The sequence below is a fragment of the Pyrus communis genome, chromosome 17, assembly GCF_041283825.1.
Source record: "Pyrus communis isolate YQ-2024b chromosome 17, ASM4128382v1, whole genome shotgun sequence".
Classification (NCBI taxonomy): domain Eukaryota; kingdom Viridiplantae; phylum Streptophyta; class Magnoliopsida; order Rosales; family Rosaceae; genus Pyrus; species Pyrus communis.
The window spans coordinates 28,421,071-28,448,074 of record NC_142581.1 but is presented as its reverse complement, the minus strand read 5'-3'; the positions used below and the strand labels follow the sequence as shown (position 1 = coordinate 28,448,074).

Here is a 27,004-nt window from a genome sequence, read left to right as displayed (position 1 = left end):
ACTTTGTTTTATTTTAAACTTGAAGTAGAATAGTAATTAGTCTTTAATCTTTGTCTCGTATCAAATTTGTAAAAACTGAAAGGGATAATTTCATCAATGCCGCTGTAACAAAACCTGTAGGATTTTGACTTTAATTTTGAATGTCAAGTCATAATTTGTCGCATATGCAATGGTAACTCGTCAAAAACACTGACAGCCTCAAAAGTAACAAGAAGTCTAGTATTTTCTTGTTGGGAGCATTTTTGTTTACACCATTTAGTATGATGTATGCTTATCGTTTTAAATGGTGATGAGCAAAAATGCACTCTTCTTGTCAATTTAAGGTTAAAGAGGTTGGAATGTTTGTCTTGGTCACCAGCATTCAAATATTTGCAGCGGCAGCATTACCAGAGTATCTAATTTGTGGAATGTATATACCTTGTTCTTCGGGACATGTCGTCGGCCAATTCGTTTACGTTTTGAGCACCAGACTTGATCACCCCCTGTAAAAGCTCTCTTCCTTTTTGTGATGGAGACAACACCTCTTTTTTTTTTTTTTTTTATTTTATTTTATTTTATTTTGAGTACAACACCTCTTTCATTTAAGTACAATCAAGAAAGAAAAAATAATAATAATAAGGGGATAGAATTTGAATTCACATGCAATAAGTTGAAGAGAACGCTCGAACAACCAGAGCAATTCATAACTTGCATCTCTTTTTTTATTAAAGCATAAATTTATTCTTTTATAAAAACAATTATTTATTAACAAAACCCTCCCTCCTTTTATATTTCTAGAAGTCGCAAGAAATCCAAAGAGGTTCCTCAAACCGACCCTTGAGCTCATCTCCTCCAACTTCATTTCCCAACCGCAAGGCCCCCATGTCCAGCTCATCACCACCCTCGTGCCACGCTGGCGTCCCATTTTCGTACCCATTCCACGTCAGCCTCCTCAACCCACTCCCATCCAATCTCACCACGTACAATTCCCCGTACGGCTGAAACTGATTCGGCAACGACACCGGCTCAGCCGTCACGCCACTCAAGTTCGCCGCGAACAGAAGCCACTCCCCGTCCTTGCTGAAGCATACGTGGTTGATCCTCTCCCTGTGCGACTCATTTCCCGCCACCGGGATCCTCCTCAAGTCGGTACCGTCCGGTTTGACGACGTAAATGCCGAACACGGCTGCGTCATCCGGATTGTGTCTGTTCGAAGAGAAAACAATGAGGTCACCTTTTGGTGACCAACTTGGCATGGTATCGATACAGGGGCCCTCAGTTAATTGACGCACACTGTCGTTAAACTCGCCGTCAACGGCGTCAATAATGTAGAGGTTCTTGTGCCCTGTCCGACCGGAGCGGAATACCAACGACATGCCGTCTGGAGAGCACGAAGGGAAAGCGTTATTCCCCGTTTCTTCCTTAGTTAACATCTTTACATTGCACGGGACGTCCTCTTTATCGCCGTCGAGATCTGATGGGTGAAATTCGACTCGTGCAATCTGGACAGTTGTTTTGGCCGACTGGAATATTGGGCCCACCGAGGTGTAGATGACGTGCTTCTCGGTTGGGCTCCAGGCGTTGTAGAAGGCTGCCCGGCCCTTGATCAAATTCCAGCGCTTTGAGCCGTCCGATTTGATGACCTTGATTCCGCTGTTCTCACCCAAATCCTGATTATACGCGATCAGATCGCCGCTCGGAGAGAAGATTGGGAACGAACCCTGAATCCTCAGCATCTGGAGTTGTTCAAAAGGCGACGACACTCGCTCGATATAAGGAATTGTGGAATCGGACTCGCCCCACTGAGTCGAATCACCCCGGAATCGGTGATACCCGAGGAGCTCTGAATCGGGCGAAACAAACGGGTTGTAATGGTGGAAATTCGGGTTCAGGATCTCTGTCATCGGCTGAAACGTCTTGGATTCGACATCAAAAAGCTCAACGTGTCGGAAATTCTTACCAGGCCGGCGAGTCGCGACGGCGATTCGTTTACCGTCGTGGAGAGCTGCCGGAGTGAAGCAGTGGAGCCCCGATGGAGTGACTCGAGTGGGAGTGATCGGGAACCCAGAAGAGGGCTTCAGATCTTTGGGAAAATGGAATTCGACCCGGAAAATGCTCCACCAGCCGTCGTCATGTTGGCGGTGAAAATATATGACGGAGTCGCCGGACCAGGTGGGCCAGCCACCGCGCTCGCAGACGAGTAAGCGCTTGCTGGGTCGCGATGCTTCGAATACGACGATATCGGTGTTGAGCTCGTGAAACTCACCGGCCCATGGACGAGATCCGTACGAGGCGACGGCGACGAATTTTCCGGAGAGAGAGAGGGCGGGACTGTAATCGACGGAGTCAGACGGAGTCAATCGGGTTGTGATTTTGTCATGGAGTGTGGAGGAGTAGAGAGCAGACCAGGATTTGAAGTATCGACTGGGATCCTGGTGAGCTGAAACGAAGTAGAGGGTGTGATTTTTTATGATGGGTCGGTCGTGGAAGAAGGATCCGGGTTCGGAGTGCAAGAGCTGGGGATGGGGGAGTCCAGGTCGGGTTAAGTAAATGGCGGGAAACCCGGTTCGCTCGGAGATGAAGACGAGGGAGTGGGGTTCGTGGTTGTTGTCGGCGAATTGGGCATTGAAGTTGATGGAACGGCCGTCGGAGAGGCGGCGCTCAGGGCCGATATTGGTGGAGGAGGGGTGGAGGAGGATGGGGAGGGCGAAAATGTCGAAGCCATAGTGGGGTCTGCCAACAGTGGAGAAGACGACAGTGCCTTTGGGGTCGGTGTTCATCGTGGGAGCTGTGAGATGATGAAGGAAGAAGACGGCAATGGTATTTATGGGGGGATTACGTCGTGGAGGAAAAGAAAAAGATAAAGATGGTGGGTTTAGTGAGGAAGTGGAAATCCTGGGCAGCTGCTGCGGATAGGTCCTGATGTAGAGCTGACGTAGCATTTTCGCTACTTCGTGGCGATTAGCAAACACAGACAGACTAGCTGAAATATTTTATTTTTCTTGTCAATCAAGCTGAGATATTTTTTTTTGTCTTGTCAATCAAGCTGAAATATTTTTCATTTTCCATTTCTTGGACCGAGAAGCCAAAATAAATTATAACTAAAAAGTCGGTATACTTTTTATTTATTCAAGTAGTCCTCACGGGTGACGTCTACTAATTTAACTCTTTGAGAAATTAATGTGAGAATTAATTAAGGAATTGTGATTTGGGGATTTTCTTTGTGCTTTTACACATATCGAGTTCTTGCATGAACAATTGGGTCCAGCGCTACGATTAGATACTCTGCAGCAAACTTGGACAACCACTTCTGAATTGAAAATTTGGAACCCGATTTGATTCTGAAATTTTGAAATGAAAATTGGAAACATTGTTTCCTCTCCAATCATTCCGAAAAACACACTCAGCATCAATTTAGGCTTTTTTTAAATAAACTTTTTTAAGAAAAATTAACGAAAAAGACTTGAAAATTTTAGTTATAATCAAAATGATAAAAATGTGTTGTAAGTGAATGGTACCATGAGTGATTTTTTAGAGTAAAAAAAGTGATTTTTCGTTCAACTAAACAGTACAGAAAGTGTTTCGTTAAAACGTTCAAAATTTTTAATGATATTGCCTCAGATTGTAATTATTCATGGGGAATTTTGCTGCCCACTAATTAATATGCATAAAAAGTCCATTCTTGCATATGAGAGCCTGAAGAAAGCCAGCAAGAATATCCAAACTGAAAAAATAACTATGAATGCACATAACCTGCCCGTGTCTATAATCTGCTTGCACATAAAGCCTAACACAGCCCTTTCAACTGCCTTCATATTTCGCACAATGTCCTCAACTCCATCGTCTCCCCCACATTGCTTCCTTTCACTGTCACAACATAATTTTCCCACTGATAAGCAACCGTTACAAAAGAGGAGAGTGAACCGGAAAGCTATCTAGTGGAAACCGTTGACTATAATTCCGGCTATTCAAGTAAACACAAGTTCAAGACGATTGCATGGATTCTAAATGCGGTCTGCAATCAGTAACATCGGGAAGATTCGCACCCTGATCAGCATCTACTGCCCAACTAGTAAACCATGTAATTGCATGGAATACCTCTTTTGTGATCCCCAACCCCAATAAATATTTTTTAGCTGCAGGGAAGCGAAGCCAATTGTATAAAGCCTGTTTAACGATGAAAAGATATATGCAGGTAGTTTAAATGACATATTAACAATTAATTCATGAATTTTATGGCGAGAAAAATTGATTAGTGATTACTTATGTAGCGCTTCCACTGGCAAAGATGATGGCAACATGTTGCTACAGCCAAACCTAACCTCTTGGGTTTGGGTAAACACTGCCCCATTTCACATTACTTTGATTTAAGTGTTCCTCAAGGCAACATCTCAGAGTTTTTATCTGCATAAGAAACATACTAAAAATATTGAGAAGAAATACAATGATCGACTCTAACTTCTTCTCTGTGTGATGATTTCTGTGGCTTTAAGGTGAGTTTATCGTTGATTACCTGTTGCAGGCCAATGACCTCCCCGCAATGACTCAATAGCATTCACCAACGAGTAAAATCTCCTTGTTTCAGGACCACATAGTAACAACGAGTGCGCGAAACTATTAGCCGGAGTGGAAACTGTCACGGTTAAGAAGTTACAGCCTTCCAAATAGGAACTTGCTAATCCAAGGGTATTGTTGAGCAAAAATTGTACACAATGTGTAAACAAATAATTCACTCGATGCAATTTCACCCTCATTCATTTTTCCGAAGAGGGTTTTATTAATTTGAGTTCGACTTATTCTAAATTATGCGTCTATTAATTACAACCCTTCACTTAAAAAACGGAACACCCTTTGATTCTAACATGAAAATATGAATTTCGAGGGTTGGTGTTTTTATTTGATTTTGTGGCTGCATTTAAGTGAAAGGCCTAAATTGCCTATGTACCCTCGTTGAGGGATCAAGCTGCTCGTAGTTCTTTTGATTTGGTATGTGGATTTTTAGTGAGTGAATGACCCGCTGAAAAGGATTTGGTGTTTGGTTTATTTGGGTGAATTTGGTTGAATGAACTAGGAATTTGATTTTGTGATTTTCAAGTAATTTTCACCTATATTGTCTCGTACATAACTATGTTCTTTAATTTTCTTCTGACTCATTCAATCTAACGACCAAACAACATGATAAGCCAATTTAAAATGATTTCTTTCAACTCTTTTTAACTTTTACAGTCTAATAATTGTCAAAGGATTACATTATTAGATTGGTGCCTTTGCGTTGACACCATATGGAAACCCATAAACCTAGAAGGCAGAAGCCCACAACGACAGCAGGCACAATGTTTTTGGTGCTAACATTCAACATTAACAAGAAAAACAGCTGATAAAACCGTTGCTGAATAAATGGAAACTATTATTGTGAATTGATTATCATATATGTCTGAAAAAAAATTGAGGTCCAAGCTCTGTATATTTTCAAAACAGAATGTAGAAGTAGACAATTATATAGAGCGAGAGGGAGAAGACGGCAACAATATGCTGCCAGAAGAGGAGAGCAGAAGCCTCTCTGACTGCATAACCCCTCAAGCTTGCAACTGCTCCTAACAATATGGCAGAAGGTGTGGTGTATTGCAGCAAAAGAACGAACCGATACAATTGATCATCGGCTACCAAAAGATTCAATTTATCCGACAATAGAACCACACCAATCCCAATCAAAGGAAGTACCAAAAGCCTTGCAACAATAATCCCAATCGTACTTCGCATTCCGAGATTGGATTCGTTGGGACCTTCAGCTAGCATTCCTCCAAGAACAAGCACAGCCGAAGGCACCATGGCCTCCGCTACAATTTCCAAGCTGTCTGTGAGGAACGAAAGGACTTGGTCATCATCAAAAACAAGAGATTTCAATGTGGGAATCATGCCAATGACAATGGCCAACAGAAAAGCAATTGTTGGCGGCTGAAGAATGCCATGAATTGGTGTCCTCCAAGCAACATATCTGATTTTCCTCACGATCCTAGGCTCTGCCAGACACTTACTAGGCTTGGTACTTCTCGGATAACCTCCCTGCTCCTCCTCCTCCTCCTCACCAAGTTCCGAAGGACTAGTGTGTGAAAGTACACCATTGCTGCTATTAAAAAGCCTTGCAATAAAGGGTGTCTTGCAATGTTCAGTTTCCTTATCTTCAATTCCAGGCCATTCAGCCTCAACGAGAAGCGGCCTAGCAAGATCACTTTCATCTCCATTCCAATTCCCATTCCCATTCTGATCCGAACCCAATTCCGCAATCTCACGATTCTCCTCTTCCTCCACAACTGCATAAACACCAGACTCCAATGTGGGCTCCATCATATGGTAAACAAGAGTGTAAACAAGAATGACAGAAACCCATTGGGAAAAAGAAACGTATGCCACACCAGCCTCAGTGCAGTCATCTTCTGTACCGAAAGGGTTATCATCACTATGGCAAACAGATGCAACAATTGCAAGAGGGAGATTACCCGTGTTTCCGAACGCAGTCATGATCACGGTCAATCGAAAAAACTGAGGTGGAGGCCTACAAATCACTGCAACCAGCAAACCCAACACACACCCGATCGCCGTACTTATTATAACATTAACAGGAATGAACCACCAATTTACCAAATTCTTTAGACTAATTGATGGCCCTAGATTTGTGAAGATTAAGCAGGGTAAAAAGACAGCAAATACCAACTTACTGAGAAATGTAAAAGTGAGTTTAGGGACAAGTTGGTATTTTGGGTGGGCAAGAAGAAAACCAATGGCAGCCATTGAAAGGAGCTTCAGCAAAGGAAGCACTGCACTTAGCAGCAACTCTCCTTTTAGATTGCTTCCTTGCATTGCAGGTAAAATCTCCATATTTTGTTGATCCCAGATGACAAAACTACTAATTAAGCAAACTTTGACCAAATCGAATCAAATCAAACACTGTTGAATTCAGAAATCACAAGACAATGAGAATTGGAGATGTGGGTTCTGACCTTTGAATCTGAAACAATCATTTGGTGGTCCATTCAACGATCTGAAAAGAGAGAAGAACCAAATCTCAGAGACGTTCTTCTGTTAAAATGCAGAGCTTTCACAGAACCCACCTACATCAACGACCCTTATACATTTACTCAATTGATAATTAAATATATGAGCTTAATTTACAGACGATATGAGAGTTGAAGAAACGGATAATCCAGAAGAGCCGTAGGACTCGAAGCGAATCATATACAGTTGTAAGAGTGGAAATTTTGAAGGTGGCGGCCATCACATGATGCACGTGATGTCTTCTATGATTGTCTGTGGCTATCTTTAATACAAAATTGAAGATCTTTTCAGATCTTTTTACTAATCTGATAATATTGATAAAAATAAATTAATAAAAAATTATAATAAAAGCCAAGGTAGATGGGCAACACATGATATAGTTCAGTTTTCACTGTTCTCCTCTTGCCTAATAATCAATAATTTAACTTACTAACGTTATTATTTGAAGACTAGCTGATATGATCACGTGAGTGGTGTATTTATTCTATTGGACTCAAATCAAATCTCATATAAATTAGAGTAATTAAAATACATATTTTATATTAAAAAAAAAATCATATATCTAATGCAAGAACGAAAAACTGTAAGATCATCTTCAATAAAAAATGCAAAATGCTTTAAAATAGACGTGTTACATTTTCTTGTTCTCTATAACATTAGAAAGTTTGTTGCGTTAGCGGCATCCGATAATTGAAAAATCTAGGAACTGTGCTTGCAGACTTCTCTTTTACTCTTTGTAGAATTTGTAATTACTGGATCAAAGTAGCAAGAACAAAGGCAGGCACATCTTTCCTTAGGTTGCCATGTGAGTGAGTTTCGCAATTAATTTGGGAAGTTTGACAGCAAGCTTTTTCCTTTTCTGTCAACTTGGGACAGCTTGAACTCTTTCATGTGCTGAAAAGAAGACCACATTCACAATTTTTATTTACTTTCGATGTGATAAAAGCCTCTTTTGTATATTTGGCTGGAGCTCTTCTCTTCCTTTCGAGTTTTAAACTCGTTTTTTCCTTGTGCAGCTTTTTTAAGGTTTTGTGCCCAAATGTAAGCCTATACAGAACCCCACTCTAATGGAGGAGAGAGAATCATGAGTGATGATTCATCACATGTTCATGCTAGAGTAATTGGACCATGTTTAAAAGGAACAAATGAGGCGGACGGCCAAGAAAGATGTACGGCTGCTTGCTTTCATTGCCCTCGCTAGCCCGTCCCTTCTCTGTCTGCATATTCTGTTAGGCTGCAAATTTCTCTTTCTGTCTCAGGCCTTCCCCTTGTAGATTTTTTAATCACTTGGTTGAAGTAGGATCAAAAGTATGGTCCACCTTCCCTTCATGATTAAAGGTTTTTACACCGCATGCTTTCCTCAAACATAGCCACTCCATCTTTCAATAGCTGCTGCCTTTGATATTTAGTCAAGCATAGGTGCTGCACACCTCCGAGTAGCGTCCTTGCATAGCTGCTGTCTTTCCGCAATCACAAAGTCACAAGCGGCTACTGCATATTCCCTATCGAACCGCTCCGGTTTCTGGTAAATTGGTGAACGGACGAACAGGCGAGCTTTCTGAGGACCGGTTTTTGGATTGAGAGGGGACCTTTGGGGAGCGTCTAAACAGCGGAGATGGGCTGGTTGTTGTCTTTCTTTGCTGCAGCTTTGTTCCTCCATATTTGATGTTTGTCGCAACGAACCTTGAACAGCTACCGTGCATGAGGCATGATTTTTACGTCTCGCCATTGTGACTTTCTTTTTTGCTCAGCGGCTCTGATTATGCTTCTGGAGTGGAGAGGGACTGCTTGCATCCTCAAGGGCTCTGTCCAAGAAAATTCCCGACAAGTAGATTTTGACCGTCCCTGTAAAGATCACCTTCCGGCACCTCCGTGTCTACATAGAGATATGTTGTGCCGAGAAAATGCTTGACAAGTAGATCCGACTGTCCCATACATATCACTTTCCGGCACCTCCGTGTCTACGTATAGACATGCTGTGCCGAGGAAATTCATGACGAGCAGATTTTGAACGTCCCCGTAAAAATCACCTTCCATCACCTCCGTGTCTACATAGAGACATGCTGTGCAGAGAAAGTGCTTGACGAGCAGGTCCTGCGATTTCTTGAAGCAGTATTCATTCTTTGTCTTCTAACTCATAACTTGCCGCTGGGATTTCTTGACCACCTTCTATCCAATTGGTTGCATTTCTCCCGAAAAGGCAAATTGTTGCGGGATTTGGAGATGAATCATGAGGCCTTGGGGAGTTCCATGGATTTTGGTGGAGAATCCGAGAAACAGGAAGAGAGACAATGTGCAGCTTAATCCCAGATTGGGTTTGAGAGAAAGTAGGATTTGATGGTTGCCGTGTTCTCCTGCAAGAAAGGAGCAACATAGAAAACCAAAAGGGTTAATTGACAATGCTAATTACCTTATGAAATTCGTTGCTTGCTCTTCGAAGCTGTTGGAATGACAGCAACCTCCTTCCTTTCTACCTCTTCGGCGTGTATCTCTTGTTCTCTGCTTGCTTTTTTCTCCGTGTGCTTCTCAATTTCTGCAGCGTTTTCTTGTTTCTCTCCTTTCTGCTCTCCCTGTGCCCTCCCATTTTTATAGACGCAAGGAGCAGTTCCATCAACCTCTTCCATTTTCTGTTACGTGTTCTACTTTCCCGGGGTGTGGGGAAGTTGAGGAAGGCCATCGCTTTACTGAGTTGAGAACGTGGGGAGCTTAGGAGAGTTCTAGATAGACAAGAACTCTATTTTTTAGTTTGTGGACTGTTGAGATTTTTTTCTCTCCTTATATATAATGTGAACCTTATTTCTAGTCGGTCTATGTTTTGGACTACTATTTTTTTTAAAGTGTCCCCATCTTTTATAAAACTTGCTAATATATTTTCTCTATGAAAATATATGGCCTAACAGGTATACCATGAAGTTACAAAGGTTGTACCTGTGAACCAACCCTCTAAAGCGAAATATGCACAAGGAAAGAGTAATAGGCCAGACCAACCTACAAAAACGAAGCGGTCCCTCCATAACCAGTCATCCATAATATCAAATAAATCATTTTCGTCTTTGGTAAATTCAAGTTTAAATCCTCAACTGCAAAAAGTTAAAATTTGAACTATAACAAAATATCCGGCATCTTATATATAACAGAAAACATCGCATGCTACGATTTCTGCCCATGGACACAAATAGTGTTGTACATTCAAGTCCCAGAAAACTATTCCTAAATGAGAGTTGTAAAAAGTAACTAAAATGTTGAGAAAAAATAACACTGCACTTATTTTTTTTCTTGTGATAGAATTCCATCGCACTTAATTTAACATATTCTGATTGAAATAATGAAACTGCAAGAAAACTTTCTAGTAAACAAAATTTCAAGAAACCTTACTGTCAATTCTCAAACGCCGCAAAATCAAGCTCTTCTTCTGACACAAGGATTGATCAGCCTAGAATTCATGACAGAGAAAATGAATAAGCTATTAAACAATCAAGGTTCGCAAAGGTGATGAGTCTATTCAAATTTTCCCATATGAACGACAAGCAATCAATCTAGCCATAGGAAAAGGATGCTCTCAACCAAACTAACCTTCAACTTGTAAGATTTCCTCTCAACCAAAATGACCTTTTTGATCCCATAACAATCTGCCAGCATTTGTGTCAATTATCCTCTCCCCGCTCCAAACTCAACCACCGCAGGAACACCATTCACATCACCAAAGTCAGCCCTCTCTCCTCCTTCCGAATTCTTCAATACCCCAAAATCTTCTGAGTTCCCAAGAATTGACACCTGCTGCATAACATGTTTCTCTTGAAATGGCAATTTTCTGCAAAGAACAACTTAATCAAACAACCCCCGTCAAGAACAAACCAAACATACCAGCTTGTCCATACCTATCTACCTCTCGTCTAATCCACATCCCACAAGCTTCCATCACCTTATACGAGTCCCGAATATCCTTACACAAAGATTCATGAACAGACCCAATTTTTTCAACTAATTTATAAAAATCAGGCACGGTCATATTATAAACAGCATTCCTCTTCATCTCCGAAACAATGTTATCCACAGCTCCCAACACGGGATCATTAGACAATGCCAAATCTCCAGTCCCCTAGACTCCCAACGATTCTATTTCATCATGGTCATCTTCTTCGCCAGCATTGATACCCTTTTGGTAAAAGGGTTGGTGGGTCAAAGAATCCACTTGTTTGAGTAAAGGGCACCTCCTAACATGTGCTTCCAGATTTTCGCCAAGTACACAGCTATTAAATCACATAAACCAACACAACAAACAAACGATTTCAACAACTCACTCACAGAGAGAGACCATGTTTGCTGAAAGCAAGAAAGATTCAAACTCCAAATTGCATAGACTAATAAGAGAACGAAGGAACTTACTGAGAAGGGTCAATTGGGCATGGAACCCACTCGCCGTCCGGCATCGCCGTGTGGTTCCCGCAAAACCTACCATAATATGAACAATCAGAAACCATCTCTAGAGAGAGAAAGATAGGAGTGAGAGAGAGAGAGAGAGCGCTTACAGAGAATCGTTGAGGGGGACATTGGCACAAAATCTCTTTTTTTTCCGAAGCCAAAACCTGCATCGAGTCTCCATTTTTTGCTCTATTTTTGTCACTCCACCTCCACCCCAGAGAACAAATAAAAGTTGAAAACTGCTGCTTCTACTTCCACTTAGTGACAATGCTGAACGCCTTGTCGTATATAATCAACGCCGCGACGTATTATTATGTTAGTGCTGGGCCAAAGCCCATTTGCTAAAGCCCAGGGACAAAACCGTCCTCAAAACCCTAATCCCCTCTCCCTTCTAAAAAGCGCACAATTGGAGAGAGAGTTGAAAACCCTAGCCGAATCTCCCCCAATCTCTGTGTCTTCTGCGGAGAGCAAAAGATGCAGATCTTCGTGAAAACCCTAACGGGGAAGACGATAACCCTAGAGGTTGAGTCTTCTGACACCATCGACAATGTGAAGGCCAAGATCCAGGACAAGGAGGGCATCCCGCCGGACCAGCAGCGCCTCATCTTTGCCGGCAAGCAGCTGGAGGACGGCCGTACCCTCGCCGACTACAACATCCAGAAGGAGTCGACTCTGCACCTGGTGCTCCGCCTCCGCGGTGGCGCCAAGAAGCGTAAGAAGAAGACCTACACCAAGCCCAAGAAGATCAAGCACAAGCACAAGAAGGTGAAGCTGGCCGTCCTCCAGTTCTACAAGGTCGACGATTCCGGGAAGGTTCAGAGGCTGAGGAAGGAGTGCCCTAACGCTGAGTGCGGCGCCGGGACTTTCATGGCCAACCATTTTGACAGGCACTACTGTGGTAAGTGTGGTCTCACCTATGTTTACCAGAAGGCTGGCGGCGACTGAGTTAGACGCACCGTTTAATATGTTTGTTTCTGAAACAGATGGTTAAGTTTAAATAATTTTGATTTAGACTTGGAACGGTGGATGTTATGGATTATGGTTTATGTATTTTGATATGGTACTTTAGAATTTTAATTTCAACTTTGAAGTTCAATGGTTAGCTATCACAGTTTTGTTATATTATTTGTCCTGTGATTTTGTGTGCCTTAGATTATTGAATGGATCGATAAACTCGTTGTTATTGAATTGGTACAATCTGGTTTCCGATTGTTTCTGCTGCGATGGCGTGTAATTGGTTGCGTAATAATGTAACAAGTGACGATTGTCATTTAGACCCGTTTGCAGTGGGTTCTTTAGTGTTCATTCCGAAGTGGTTTCCAATTGTTGAGTGGAAATTCTTTATGTTGTTCGATTATTAAACAATGTAGAACTTATAATAATTTATGTTAGTTATGTGTCTTTAAATAAATCATTTGGTTGGAGGCCTCTTTCATGGACTAGTTTTTAATTTTTTTGGTTCTGCTCAACGTATGTTACTTTAAACACGGAGTGAGTGTTTGATTGCTTCTTATGTGCTCCTCACTTGCTGCTGAAGCACTAATGCTTGTATTGATACACGATATATAAACTGCCATTTCACGGTGTCACAATTGCATTTTGAGCAGTAATTTGTGTTGGAATTGCTATTGCATATTCCTGCTTTTGAATTGAATTGGCAACTTTCAAGTTCCATGGGACTTGGGGTTAAAGTTGTTAGGAATGCATTACGAAAATTAGACAAGAGGGATTTGAAAATGACTAGATGCAATAACATTTTAGAGAAGTATCATGCGACACCGTTGAAGGTGTCATTTAAAAGTCCTTTATTTAGTATGTTTGTAGTGCGTTGTAGTGTTTTCTTAGTAGCTTGTTGGTGCTTCGAGTAATTCATTGCTAGTGTCCTTGCATTTTTAACAACTTCAACTTCCAACTCCTTGAGTAGTATGGAATTGTATTGTCCATCGTATGTCTTTTCATCTTAATCGTCTATCGGCCCTCGTTGAACTCCTCGTTTCTATTTTGATGTCTCGTATCTGGTCGTATTTGATAAGTTAATCTCTGTTGCAGTCATCTTTTATTTTTATTTGGGTTTTCCTCACTCGCATTGCGAAATATGTGTTGAAGTTAAATGTAACCAACACTTGTGGAAGTTTGATATCCCTTCTTATTGAATAATATTCTAACACACATGCTTATATGGAATTTAAAATATATTTAGGCTAGTGAATTTAACACTCGTTTTCAGATGTAAACAATGGTAGATGGCTGCAACTCTCGTCGTCATCGTCCTAGCATTAGGATCGTAGAAATGAACGAGGAAACAATCTGGGGAGGAGTGAAAATTTGGAGCTGATGATGAGGGAGTAAATCCAGTAACAGGGGATGTGCCACACTGCCAACCCAAAATACCACAAAGGTGCCAATGGTGTGTTCAGCTCAAGGAAAGGATACGGCCACCTGCACATTCAACCCTTAATTTCCATGCATTTTGTTTTCATTTTTAATGAAACTAATTCCATGTTCCATCAAACAATAAATAAAAAAATGGCTTACCATTTAACACCAAAGGCGTGAATGAGCCATTGGAAACTAATATAGACGACTCCGAATAGCGCAAAATATGCAAAACCCAACTTCGAAAATGGCTGACAAAACAACACCACAACATGCATCATTCATTAGTTTAGTGCTTTGAAGGCAACATGTTCTAATGCCAAGGTATGCTCTTTGTGTAGCATTCAGACCCAACGACTCTATAAAATTATGTCAATACATCAATGTAGTAAGGCTAACTAAGGAGGCATTTGACAACCGTTTCGTTTTCGGTTTTCACTTTTTTGAAAATTCAAAACTGAAAAACGAAATGGTTATTAAAGGGACCTAAATGCACCAGGAAAACGAAAAGCAACTCTTTGAAAACGTAAAACGAAATGATTATCAAACGGACTCTAAATTTACCAGGAAATAGAAAGGCAACCCAAATTAAATAGCATGTTACTTACGAGCCTATTGAGAGCGGTATCCACGATTAGAAAAACAGCGTTGAGAGCATGTATGGCACCTATCAACTGCAAACCAAACATCAAGTTAGAGGAAATTAGGGTTTTGGGTTTTAACAAGTATGTCTATGAGATTATGACAAACAGTTAGGACTGTGTGTCAATTAATTGAGAAGATGAGAAACTCACAAAGGTTAGTTGGAATTCCATACTTGTGAGGAATGGCAGTATCAGACACCAAAATACAATGTCTGTTAGCATTACAGCACCTGCGCACGTCTGATTCGAAAAGACATGCATTAGCTTCTAATCTTCAACCACATAAAACCACAAAACATTCGAAACTAACTGTTTGGTTTCAGAATGTAAGGCAGGACGAAGAGAATGACCAACAACACCTCTAATCACGCCCATATAAAACAGCAAAACATTCGGAACTAACTGTTGGGTTTTGGAATGTAAGCCAAGATGAAGATCACATCGATTTAGAGTGACCAACGACGCCTCTAATCTTCAACCATATAAAACCGCAAAGCATTTGAAACTTGAAACTAACTGTTTGGTTTCAGAATGTAAGGCAAAACGAAGATCATATCGATTTAGAATGACCAACAACGCCACTACTCACGCCTAGCTACAACAGCTTCAAAAATTAAAACTACTCTTAACATGTTCTCGTTCGATATATCATACCAAGGATGATCAAAAGTTGAGCACTCGAAAAAACCGAAAAGATGAGAAAATTGACGGACAAATTATTGTTAACCTGATACATGATGAGCATTAGATTTCCAAAGAATCCAGCTCTTTGTTGAATCGCATTTCGAGCTTGGTTGCTTTTCGGTTTCACTTTACCCTTGATTTGATCATCTCTGTAAGAAGACCTTCCAACCCAACATCCATGCGCAGATATAATTGTGCCCAGCTACACCAACACAAATCCAGACTCATATGATATTATGCAAACTTAAACCAATTCTAAGCTAAGTTACTGAGCGAGTAAAATTAGTGCTAAACAGGGTTTAATTAATTAATTAATTACCCCGAAATAGAGGATAACCAAAGCAAAGGTCCACCTGCAGGCCGGCCAATTTAATTAGTTAAAACCAGATTAGAAAGATTAGTTAATTAAATGGAAGGGGAATGTATAACTTACTGGGTGTAGAAAACGAGCGTGAAAAGACCAAATTGGGAGGTCATGTCGAAGAGCATTTTGGCCATTACCACAAAGGCGAAAGCTCGATAGAAGAGAAGCCAGAGAGGATCGAGGGTTCTCCAGCAAGTGCCCCACAACTCCACCGATTTCAGTGGCGGCTCCGGCTTTCCTTTCCATGCGAATTTGAGAGCTACGGTGGCCGGAGCTGCTATAATCAGAGCGCAAACCAGGACTTGCCATTGAAGCCAGTACCCGAGGACGGGTCCTTCTACTTCATTCCACATCTCTCAACACTCTCGGATCAAATGACGAAATCAGATGAGATTCTTTCAGGATTCTGGGTTTGTGGGTAGGTGGTTGAAATGGAAGACAAACACTCGTAATTTTTTCATAAGTGATTAAACATATATCATTATATAAATAAATTATTTTTAAAATTATTAACTTTTTAATACAAATATCTCACCAAGTACACTGTTGATCACATGAACAAATCTCTCGCTGCTGACGCCTCAACACTCTGTCCAATGGATGATGCGCTTTGAATTTTGCGTCTTTTGTTTACTTTTATGCGTTTTGTTTTCCAGTCTTGTGAGTTTGTAACTGTACCTTGTATTTGGAGACCAAACGAGAAGGATAATGAATTTCTTCTCTTTCAAGATAACGCTTTATCACAATGTGGGACAATCTGTTAAGATTTATATATTTTTTTTTAATACATTGATATTTTTACATTAAAGAGAGAATGAGTTCGGTTAAATCACACAATAGGTAGCATAATTTGGTATTGAATTCGCCATCAACTAAATTCGAACCTAAGACCTCTCACTTTCAAGTGAAGAGGAATACCACCACACTGTAGTACTGAGTGGCCTGTTAAGATTTGTACTTAAAATTGAAAATTTTGTCAACTCTATATTAATTATTAGCACGTGAGCCACAAATATTAGGCTAAAATGGAACTCTCTGTTAATTGTTAGCACATGGTGTTTGCCTTATTTTATCTTTTTAGTCTTACATGTGATGGAGAGTTGACGAAATTTTATTTTCAATTTTGAACCTAAATCCTGACCGACTTTACCACAGGATTTAAATCTTAATTTTTATCAGAAGAGCTATCTTCCAACTACTTTATCATCACAGAAACTATTCATCAAATTAAGCCTAATATTATGTACTTACTACAAATTTGATCCTTGCTGATTTTCTTCTTTTTGTTACTAAGGATTTGCCTTACTGATTTCCTTCCTTTTTATCATTTAATAATTTAACGCGTCCTTTTCATTATTATCAGCTCTTTCTTGTAGGAATACAATCAAATCATATTTTATCGGAAAAAATAATAATTGGGTAAAAGGGGAAGGCAGTACACTCGTATTTGTTTGGACCAGAAGTACAGTCTTGAATCTAAAAAGTCGATGGTCGAAGGAAGTTGTTAGTTGGCGATACTCTTTAAGTTGTGTTTATTACTTGGTCAAACTAAAGCAGCTGCCAATACATCCAACGTGTAATGCAACTATCCAAGTGTGGAAAAGCTCATTAGTTGAAAACTAAAAATGATTAACCGTAAATCATATGCCCATGTATTTTTTATTTTGCCCAAGTAAAAATATTCTTTTAGTTACTCAGTGATCGGGGAATGAATGGTAGATAACAAGTGGATGTGCATTTAATGTTTTAATTTTATATTTTGATATTCATTCTAACAGTGAATGACTATATATTTTTTATCACGAAGTGAACAAGAAAACGGAACTTGGGGCCCAATTCGTTTGTTGCAAACCCATACATTGGTCAACAACCCGACCTATGTCATTGGAATCTCACGTGTGTTGAGATTCCAAATTTCTTATACGCAGCACAAGGAGAAAAATTTAGAACATGATTCAAGAAAACCAAAAGTCCGAAACATGTAATATGGGGGTGTAGTAAAAAACTAGGATTTGAGAGGATTTTAAAAGACTTTAAAATCCTAGTGTAGTCAATTAAAAGATTTTAAAGGATTTTGAAATCCATTCAAATCTAGGTGTAGTCAATTAAAGGATTTTAGAATCCTTTAAAATCTAAGTAGTCAATTAAAAGATTTTAAAGGATTTTAAAATCCATCCAAATCCAAGTGTATTCAAAAAATTAAGATTTTAGAGGATTTCAATAAGTTGTGGATTTTGTGGGATTTGAGAGCCAAAAATATATCTAACCAAGACTAAAAAGAATCCAACCTCAACCCCTAGGATTTCAAATCCTTCCACCACAATCCACCACAATCCATTCAAATTCTTTAAAAATCCATATGAATTTCGTAAGAGTCCTTAATCCTCTTAAACCCTATCACTTTTAAAATCCCTTAAAATCTTTTAAAATCTTAGTTTGACTACACCCCTCTTAATTTAGGGCCACTTTGTATCCGGACCTTAGTTGGTAGAGATCTTTGATTGAAATCTTGTTGTTATTTATTTTTTGATCAAAGTCCCTGAAATTGTCCACATCAGCATTTTACTGTTAATATATTTCCATGTCATATTTCTTTTTATTTTACTAAAATAGTTAGTTTATTGCATTTTGTTTTATCCCCGCTGTGTTTTTATTTCATGACTCTTACGCCTCCAATGCCTCTTTTGCTTGCCGAATTGAATTCACAGATCCGTTCCACCAAATAGTCACTCTATTTTCTTCAGTTTCTGATTTTCGTAACTGCAAATTCCACTATAATCTCACACCCATTTTCAAATTCATCATTATTATCTTTGATATGGATCCTCAAATTCAATTTTCGGCAAGATTTGAGTCAAAATCATATTTTTTGAGTTTTGCAAAAAATTTGACACAGATGTTGCTAAAATTATTCAAGACGGGCATGATGAAGAGATGAAAAAAACCACCATTTTGGAACTTGTTTAAGGCATATCGTGATGGTCATGTTACATTTGAGTTTTGCAAAAAAATTGACACAGATGTTGCTAAAATAGTAAAGCAGTACAATAAAGATATGAAGTTCTTTGTGTTTGGGGACATTTACGCGAGGTTAACACCAAGTGATATAGCTGCAATTCTTGGCTTGCCTAACATGGGTTCCATACTTAAGCACACCAGTATGAAAGGTGTGAGAGTGAAACACATTGCATTTATGGAAAGGTATTTTTGCATTCAAAAGGATCGGGTTACAAAAAGTGACGTTGAGGGCGCACTTATTAAATCAGTTACGGGAGATACAGAAGAAACTAAAAAGGATTTTGTGAGATTGGTATGCCTATACAATCAGTTGAGGGCGCACTTATTAAAGTGATGTTGAGGGCGCACTAATTAAATCAGTTGAAGGCGCACTTATTAAAGTGACATTGAGGGTGCACTTATTAAATCAGTTACCTTGCCTCCTGGTGTTGCATATTTCCTTAAATACTCATTGCCATCGCTGTGAATATTTCCTTCAATTATAAATGTTTGTGAAGTATTGGTATTTCGGCTGACACGATCATTGTCACAACACGACTTTTGGTTGATAACTAAATCAACACAATAATATTTCTCGTTGACAACCGACATATACAACATCCGCACGTCCATATCAGATTGCAATAGACAAGTAGAATATCAAGGTAAAGCATATGTAAGGTCGAATAAACCATGAGTCAAATTACTAAGCCTTGAGAAAACCTCATTGTACACTTTAGAGAATGTAGCGTGGCAAAAAATGGGGATAGATATAGTGGTACCCTGATGAGTGCATCTCCCCACTATAGCACCTTCCATCTGAAAAGATAAAACAAAGTGGATACAACATTAACCCAAAGCATTCTAGCTTGACATGAAAAGTGCAATAAATTTCCAAAAGCAAAACAAGAAATCTGAATTAAACCATGTCCCCCCGCGCCCGCCCCCCCACACACCCCAAAAAAAAAGGTATATGTCAAACAGAAAAATTGGCAAAAATTCTCGGCCTTAGCTGGTCCTCCCTTGACTTATCTGCTCTGTTTTTCTGTTGTACCCCTTCCTATACTTCTACAACTCCAGTAGTTTCCAACACATCAACACATGAACCATTGTTAAAAAATGTATACAATGCAATTGAAACCCATGCACACCACAATAGAGAAAAAGACTTATTCAAGAATTTTTATAAACAGTTTCTATGCATACAAAATTTTTGTATACGAAATTCTCTTTCAAACATTTCGACAAACACTTGGTATGCACCAGAAAAACACTGCAAAACCACAAGATACATGCTGAACTCATTGAGGTTCCCCAATACATGCCAAAAAAAATTGAAAAATAATCATTTTACATATGCAAAACCAATTGTGAAAACGATACTACACTACTTGTAAATATGGATACGAAAATTATAACACCAAGAATCCACCTTTGCGGACAAATCAGTATAAATGAACTATGGATGCAAATTCAAAAAATGAAAGGAAAAAAAAAAAAACCTCGAATTTTAGCTTGGAATTGTCATTGATTCTTCAAGTTACTCTACAAAAAACTACGCTCGCTCGAAAGCTTGCGGATCAAGTATGACTTTGATTCAAATCTTGGCCAAACTTGAATTTGAAGCATCATATCAAAGATAATAATGATGGATTTGAAAAACTTAGTGAGATTATTGTGGAATTTGCAGTTATGAAAATAAAAAACGGAAGAAATCAAGTGAGCGGGATTAGTTGGTGGAATGGATGCGTCAATTCAGTTTGGTAAGCATAGGAGGAGTTTGAGGCATAACAGTCGTGGAATAAAAACGCAGCCCCGGATAAAAAAATGCAATAATTAACTATTTCAATAAAAATAAAAAGCTGACATGGAAATATACTGATAATAAAATGCTGATGTGTACAAACTTCAAGGACCTTGATCAAAAAGTAAAAAATAACAAGGTTTTAATCAAAGAAGATCAATAATTAAGGACCGGAGCCTAATTTCTCCTTTAATTTAAATAGCAGAAGTATTGGGTGTAAGCTTCACCTTCAGTGTGAGAGAATAACAGGAAGAAGCTTCACTGTGATTGATCCAAGTTGCAACTACTTAACAATAACAGTCTATATACACAAGAAAAACAATGAAGATGATAAACCACTCCCAAGTTCCAACTGTATGTTTCTCTTTTAAATAAAACACTAGATTAGGCGAAATTTACTCTTCCAAAGTTCCGAGTAAGACGATGTAGGACACAGAACATACGCCCTTTCTGGAGGCGGAAGAGGACTTACACTCTGTCGAAGCCCACTGCCCGTTCCCCCATAAGGAGGAATAGCAGCTAATCTCTACTAGTATGGCGTCGCAAAAGCGTGGGGAAACCATTTGGGCAGAAGTGAATACTTTGCCTTTATAATCAGTGCAAAAATCCCATAGCAAGGGATGTGAACCGCGGCCCCACAAAAATACCTGCCAAATTAAAAGCTTTCATCACATTTTTCTTCTTATTACAACTTGAACTGAAAGGAAGAACGGAGAATAGAAAAGCTAGTGTACCATAATGGAGCCCATGGCGTACCGAGCTCAAGGAATGGATACGGCCACCTGGGAAGATACTCAAAATAATGTTACTAGCTCTTTAACCGCAATTAAATGATCATATTTGTGCAAGAGAGAAAAGACTTCAATTAATTACACATACCATGGGAAACCTAATGCATGAATGATCCACTGGAAGGCAATGTAGATGCAGCTCCAGAGGACAAAATATGAAATGCGGAACCATGGAAACGGCTGAAAAACAAGACAGAAATGACATCAGTAAACAGATGATGAGAAAGAAATGACAAAACCGGTGTACAAGGGCTTCCAGACTGCCATAACAAAATACTTACAAGGCTGTTAAGAGTGGTATCCAGAAGAAGGAATGCTGCATTTAGCGTATGCATGCAACACATCAACTGCCAAGCACATGTACAAGTCAGTCACTGATCAATCTATTCAGGTACGATAGGAAGAATGGAATAAGATAGCAGCATTATTGTTCATAGATCAGAACATAGCTATGCAAAAAGAATCTAGATTTAAAGGATGCACTAGAATTGGACATAATACAAAAAGCACACTCTCACCGTATTGAGGCCAAGGTGAGCATTTGATAAAAATGGAACGATGACACACCAAAAGACTATATCTGTAAGGACAATAGCACCTGCACAAGTCTGTTACTAAAACATATCAGCTTCTGAGCATACTGCATACCTCAAACAAAATTCGTTCATCAAAATGTTTCGAAAAGCAAGCTAATATTCCCTACCATCAGACACAATGGATATTACTATTCGACACAATTGTATATTTCTAGTAGCCCCAATTTGATATTAGTTAGTTAATGCATGAGTGTATATATATATATATATATATATATATATATATATATATATATATATATATATATATATATAACCTGGCTCACCAACAAAGTACAAAATCTGGTTCTTGATTAACTAACCTGGAATGCAATTTGCATAAGATAACCCCAATATCCTGTTCGTTTCTGAATTTCCTCTAGAGCATACTGGCTTTGCAATTTGATGGTACCGTTAGTTGCGTTTTGCCCATAGGTATTCACAGTTCCATTATTCTCTTCCACTTCACTTCTCAAAGCTTCCGTCCTTGTCACATTTCCAGTGGGGGGCTTGTTTAAGGATAACCAACAACCGTACCCAGACACTAGAGTTCCCAGCTATATAGAGAAATTACCAAAAGGTAAAGGCAAAGCAGGACTGATTTGAAATAGATATCCTTCTGCTAATTCATTAGTTTAAACATCGAAACCCCAGATTGGCTCTATACATTGTTCATGTTTGTTTCTCTATGTGGAAGTCTCCACCACAGAGTGTATAGAGCATTTAAGATATGGACAGGACACCCAACAAAACAAGCCAATAATAAGGGAAAACATGTGCCCTATTTTGAAGGAGAACGTATGATGTTGGATAGCATGACATACCGCAAAATAGATCATAACCAGTGTAAATGTCCACCTGCAGATTAACAAGATCAAAAAACTGTTAAGGAGATCGTTGGCATACCATCAACACACATAAGGCCACGTATTGTAATCAACTGAAAGTGACATAGATATGGAGGATAACTAGTGTTTCAATGTAGTTTCAACGCAAACAGTACCCGTCCTAGTTAAAAATCCATTACTCTCTTGCACATGATGTGCACAATTTTAGGCGAGCTCGATGTATCATCCTCTTACACCCTGAACCAAATTGATCAATGGTCTCGCCCTTTTCATCAAATCACTACCACTATTCTACTTGTAATCCAAATTCGTTATTACGGGTGGAAACTAATGTACTTTCCTAATGTGGGTTTGCACAAATTAAAGCAACAAAAGCGTCATTACAATCAGCAGAATCAGGAAAATATGTAAATGGCATGTGATTGATCATGTTCATAAAATTGAATTGTTACTCAAACTTCACTACCCTAATTGATTATCCACAGAAGCGGTGGATTGCCCCGGTGGTTACCAAGTTTAAACCCTCTCCCTCCCCTTGTAGTGTATATTAATATAAATAATCGCTTGTAATAGAAAAAAAATAATTGGTTATCCACAAGTTACATAAAACAACGCATCAAGTTATGAAACAAAATCTTACTCGGTGTAGTAAACGAAAATGGAAGGATTCCATTCGACAAGATCCCAAGCCAAGAACCCAGCCAAAGCCAGAAACGAGACGAACCGAGAGGCGAAGAGCCAGCCGGGGTGGATCCCTTTCCAGCAGCTAGTCCAGAGCTGGGAAGTGCTGACGTGGCCCTTCGGCAGGGCGCTGACAAACACATGGCTTTCGGGGCGGGTCACCAGAAGGCTGTCGTACATGGTGCTGTCTTCGAACCTCTCCGAAGCTCCTTCCTTCCGCCAAATCACCCACAACGCGGCCACAAAAGAAACCCCAACAATGCCGAAGCAGACGAAGTCGTACCAGTAAACTTGCAGCGCCATTGTCGGAGTTGAAAACATTCAGTGAGAACCCAGAATCAGTTGTTCCGAATTGGGAAGTGAAATCGTGATGAGATGGACGACCATTTGTGGGGGTTCTGGAATGTGTTTATTTGCGTTGGGTTTGTCGTTTGTTGGCGACGACTAGCAGCTATGACTGTCTGGTTTTGCTAATTGCTGACTGGTGAGTCATGTCGACTACATTTGGACTGGTTTTGCTTATTGCTAATTGTTGTCTGGTTTAGTAATATTCTTCTTCACTTATAAGTTTAAGTATGATGTCTTATATTTGATGCTCATCAAAGTAAAATTTGAACCATATTATTGCTAATTTATTGTAAAACTTAGTCCTGCTCTTAATATAGATAATCTCGTTTGTTTAAAAATAAAAATAAAAAATAAAAAACTCCTATTTGATACTTTAGAGAGGCAAAGCTCCAAGAACGATAGGGTTTTTATCTATACCACAAAATGTAGGAGCCAATTAAAAAAGTATGTCCTTTTAGATAGTGACAATTCCAAACAAATGATTTAAGTCAAATGTAACATATGGACCCGTTAGCAATATCTACAAAAAAAACAAAAGAAGAAAAAGCTTTCTTGGGTAAGGAAAATAGGAAAATTAATAAAAAAAATTTTGAAAATTTTGAATTTTAACGATAAGGATAAAATAAAAGGTAAAGTGAATAGTATAAGAATTGACTTTTTAATGTAAAAATGTGGATTTTCATTAAAGTGAACAGTTCCGAAAGCTTTTCGTTAAAGTTCCTTGGGAAAATAGCTGGTCTTTTTAATCCTCCTATTCTCTCCTTTCAATCTAACTTTCAATCTCAGCCGTTAAAAAAAAATTGATGATTTTATGTCACATATTAGTGAGCTTATTTTATTTATTTTGTTGAACAAAAACGATAGCGTAAGACCGATTAAATATGTGACATGATTCTAACCTATCATATTTCTTTTGAATGGTCCAAATTAATTAAGACAAAAAAAAAAAGACAAAAATAGGAGATGAGAGAATCCAAGTCCGTAATTATTATCATTGTGACGGTTGAAAAATTTATCGGCGTATCTAGCTAGTATTATTCCCAGAAAATGTTGAATCGTTGGCTTTTGCATTATGAATGTGCGCAAGTGTTGGACTGATGAGAATTGAATCAAGTCCAGCAGAAATTTAAATGCACGTCTTGGCTTGCCCACGTCAAGTTTGTGCCTCTGGGCTCTGGCAAGGATCACACCAAAACTGAAAGTTTTCTTTAGTTTTCTATTTTTCTTTTAAATGAATGGGTAAAAATCTGTTGACGAATTATTGGAAACTTAAATTAAAATATATAAGGAAATGAATTGTTTTCTGCTCACATGTTTTCTTCTCTTGTTTTTCAAAAGAGAATCAATGAAAAAGGTTAATTAGGAGCGCATAAGAAGAAAATAATGTGTATAAACCGTCTTTATATTGAATGATTTCACTATCACTTACACGGAGTCCGTTTTGTATTAATCCCACAGCTATTAGCATGTGCAAGTGGTTAAGATAAAGATATGAGAATCACATATATCCTACATCCTCATTTATGAACCACGTCTAACTAACAGAGTTTAGTTAACCCATAGGAAGGATTCGAACATCAAGTGTCATAAAGTATGAGAAATTTTTCAGTATGCTGGGAATACTACTCCGTACATCAAGTGTCATAATATATTTCAGTGTGTTGAGAACGCTGGTCCGTATACCAAATGACATAATACAAGTAGTTGGAAAAATATTTTCTTCAAGTATCTAACTAATTGTATTGTGAAACTTGGTGTATCGGGTTGTGTTTCTAAAACAGTGAAAAATCATCATTAATAGAAGTTAAAACTATTGAATTTGATAAATGATGTCCATATATTAACTATCTAACGATAACTTAGAGACTTGGACTTGTTTTCACTTTGTAAAAATTCTTAAATAAATAAAGCTTAAATTAGAGGGATACGGGGTATAATAATTGAAGATAACATTGCAGTTGCAGATTACAAGGAAAATGCACATGCCATTTACTCGTAACAAAGTTTGACTCTTTAAACAGAGACTACTCTGTTTAATTCAGAAAATTAGACAGATCAAAATGCCAACCCTACATTAAAAGAGTTGGCTGTTTTGGCGACAACAAACCTTAGTTTTAGTTGGCCGAAAAACTGTGATCAACCACCGTGAATCCACCGTCGACAACCAAGTTGTGTCCACTGACATACGCCGATTCGTCGGAGGCAAGAAACAGAGCCGCCTCCGCCACATGCCTAGCCTTCAACGCAATGCCCTTCAAATTTCCTATGGCAGAGCTATTGGCCTCAACCTCATCTGGCTCCAAATTGTACGCTTTGCACGCAAGCGAGGTTGCGACTCCGAATGGTGAAATGCTGTTAACTCGAATCCCGTGAGCTCCGAGCTCACTACAAGCTCCTCTGACCAAACCCAACAGAGCATGTTTCGAAGTGGTGTAAGCGTGCGGAGCCGTGCCTCCGAGAGAGGCTGCAACACTCGTGGTACATATGATTGAACCACGCACGGCACGTGCCACCATGGCGCGCGCGGCGTGCTTGATGGTTGCAGCAACACCGCGAACGTTCGTGGCCATTGTGTTGTCAAAGCCTTGAATGTCAAGGTCTAAAATGCCAGTCATCGGACCCATGACACCTGCATTGCTGAACAAAATGTCGAGGCTGCCGTATTTTTCCAACGTGAAGTTCACCGTGTTTTCGACTTGGTTTTCGTCTCTGACGTCGCAGCGGCAGTAGCTAACTCTGTCTGAGCCGATTGAGGCAACAAGTTGATGAGCTAATTCGTCTTGGATATCAGCAACAACAACAAAGGCTCCATTGGCTGCAAATAATCTGACTGCGTCCTCACCAATCCCAGCTGCCCCACCAGTTATCAGGGCCACCTTGCCCTCCAACCTATAAATTTGAATCTTAAGATTAAGCAAAAGAAATAGAAGGTTAAGAAAAGAAGATATGGCAAATATCATTCATACCTTGGCTTAGACATTGATTGATGAGTGTCCTCAAACTTGCAAATAAGGCTCTTTGGATCTGTATCTGCTGTTCTATAAAGCTCCCGTGGTCTCATACACAACCATTTATAATATCTGCTAGGCTGCACAGCTCAAGGCATAGACATGTGGAAATGTAATTATATCTATAGCCTATAGGCACGTGCTCAAACTTAAAAAGTCTTGGATCTCCTGTTTATAATGCACCTGTGGTCTCATACACAACCATATATAGTAAGCGTCTTGGATCTGCACAGCTCAAGGCATAGACGTGTGGAAATGTAATTATTAAATGTATGGCCCATAAGCATGTGTTCGAAATTTAGAGGCTGTTTGCTTTTTTTCCACTTTCTAAGTAATAGAGCTTACTTTGTCAAATAAATCTTTCTTTTAAGGGTTGGTTTGGTATTGCTGTGCTTTGAAAAAAAGCTGCTTCTACTGTGCTGTGAGAATA

General features: G+C 39.3%; 6 protein-coding genes and 1 long non-coding RNA gene across 13 annotated transcripts; 1 reads left to right on the top strand and 6 right to left on the bottom strand.

The window, feature by feature from the left end:
• Positions 1-679: 679 nt before the first annotated feature.
• On the bottom strand, positions 680-3,100 carry LOC137708053 (tolB protein-like protein). The gene has a single exon (XM_068447032.2). The coding sequence runs from the start codon at positions 2,919-2,921 to the stop codon at positions 774-776; it is 2,148 nt and encodes a 715-aa protein (XP_068303133.2). The 5' UTR covers positions 2,922-3,100; the 3' UTR covers positions 680-773.
• A 2,269-nt stretch (positions 3,101-5,369) lies between these two features.
• On the bottom strand, positions 5,370-7,256 carry LOC137708427 (protein PIN-LIKES 2). 4 transcript variants are annotated; one of them, XM_068447504.2, is made up of 3 exons: positions 7,150-7,256; positions 6,978-7,018; positions 5,370-6,883 (listed from the first exon to the last, which is right to left on the bottom strand). In XM_068447504.2, the coding sequence occupies exon 3, from the start codon at positions 6,853-6,855 to the stop codon at positions 5,449-5,451; it is 1,407 nt and encodes a 468-aa protein (XP_068303605.2). In that variant the 5' UTR covers positions 6,856-6,883; positions 6,978-7,018; positions 7,150-7,256; the 3' UTR covers positions 5,370-5,448. The 4 variants fall into 4 exon arrangements, with proteins under 4 accessions (XP_068303605.2, XP_068303606.2, XP_088545653.1 ...); XM_068447505.2 differs by having other exon boundaries at positions 5,370-6,880; positions 7,150-7,225; XM_088689527.1 differs by lacking the exon at positions 7,150-7,256 and having other exon boundaries at positions 5,370-6,896; positions 6,978-7,104.
• Positions 7,257-7,924: 668 nt separating this feature from the next.
• Positions 7,925-11,714, bottom strand: LOC137708430 (uncharacterized). Of its 2 annotated transcripts, XR_015958639.1 has the most exons (6): positions 11,562-11,714; positions 11,419-11,484; positions 10,911-11,282; positions 10,606-10,843; positions 10,408-10,465; positions 7,925-10,020 (listed from the first exon to the last, which is right to left on the bottom strand). It is a non-coding gene; the product is annotated as an uncharacterized LOC137708430 (long non-coding RNA). The 2 variants fall into 2 exon arrangements; XR_015958640.1 differs by lacking the exon at positions 7,925-10,020 and having other exon boundaries at positions 10,297-10,465; positions 10,606-10,806.
• Positions 11,715-11,781: 67 nt separating this feature from the next.
• On the top strand, positions 11,782-12,579 carry LOC137708429 (ubiquitin-ribosomal protein eS31 fusion protein). The gene has a single exon (XM_068447510.2). The coding sequence runs from the start codon at positions 11,929-11,931 to the stop codon at positions 12,397-12,399; it is 471 nt and encodes a 156-aa protein (XP_068303611.1). The 5' UTR covers positions 11,782-11,928; the 3' UTR covers positions 12,400-12,579.
• A 998-nt stretch (positions 12,580-13,577) lies between these two features.
• On the bottom strand, positions 13,578-16,198 carry LOC137708428 (uncharacterized). 2 transcript variants are annotated; one of them, XM_068447509.2, is made up of 8 exons: positions 16,058-16,198; positions 15,592-15,928; positions 15,478-15,511; positions 15,202-15,360; positions 14,625-14,714; positions 14,439-14,504; positions 13,990-14,081; positions 13,578-13,893 (listed from the first exon to the last, which is right to left on the bottom strand). In XM_068447509.2, exons 2-8 carry the CDS (start codon positions 15,873-15,875, stop codon positions 13,731-13,733), a joined length of 888 nt encoding a protein of 295 aa, XP_068303610.2. In that variant the 5' UTR covers positions 15,876-15,928; positions 16,058-16,198; the 3' UTR covers positions 13,578-13,730. The 2 variants fall into 2 exon arrangements, with proteins under 2 accessions (XP_068303610.2, XP_068303609.2); XM_068447508.2 differs by lacking the exon at positions 16,058-16,198 and having other exon boundaries at positions 15,592-16,004.
• A 2,880-nt stretch (positions 16,199-19,078) lies between these two features.
• LOC137707609 (uncharacterized) lies at positions 19,079-23,709 on the bottom strand. 2 transcript variants are annotated; one of them, XR_015958638.1, is made up of 9 exons: positions 23,178-23,670; positions 22,514-22,547; positions 22,013-22,246; positions 21,633-21,722; positions 21,396-21,461; positions 21,203-21,294; positions 21,058-21,105; positions 20,796-20,970; positions 19,079-19,338 (listed from the first exon to the last, which is right to left on the bottom strand). XR_015958638.1 is itself a non-coding variant. In XM_068446516.2 (8 exons), the coding sequence occupies exons 1-8, from the start codon at positions 23,537-23,539 to the stop codon at positions 20,853-20,855; spliced, it is 1,044 nt and encodes a 347-aa protein (XP_068302617.2). In that variant the 5' UTR covers positions 23,540-23,709; the 3' UTR covers positions 20,484-20,852. The 2 variants fall into 2 exon arrangements, 1 of the variants encoding a protein (XP_068302617.2); XM_068446516.2 differs by lacking the exon at positions 19,079-19,338 and having other exon boundaries at positions 20,484-20,970; positions 23,178-23,709.
• Positions 23,710-25,482: 1,773 nt separating this feature from the next.
• On the bottom strand, positions 25,483-26,719 carry LOC137709455 (short-chain dehydrogenase reductase 3b). The gene is made up of 2 exons (XM_068448543.2): positions 26,533-26,719; positions 25,483-26,455 (listed from the first exon to the last, which is right to left on the bottom strand). The coding sequence occupies exons 1-2, from the start codon at positions 26,625-26,627 to the stop codon at positions 25,681-25,683; spliced, it is 870 nt and encodes a 289-aa protein (XP_068304644.2). The 5' UTR covers positions 26,628-26,719; the 3' UTR covers positions 25,483-25,680.
• Positions 26,720-27,004: the final 285 nt, after the last annotated feature.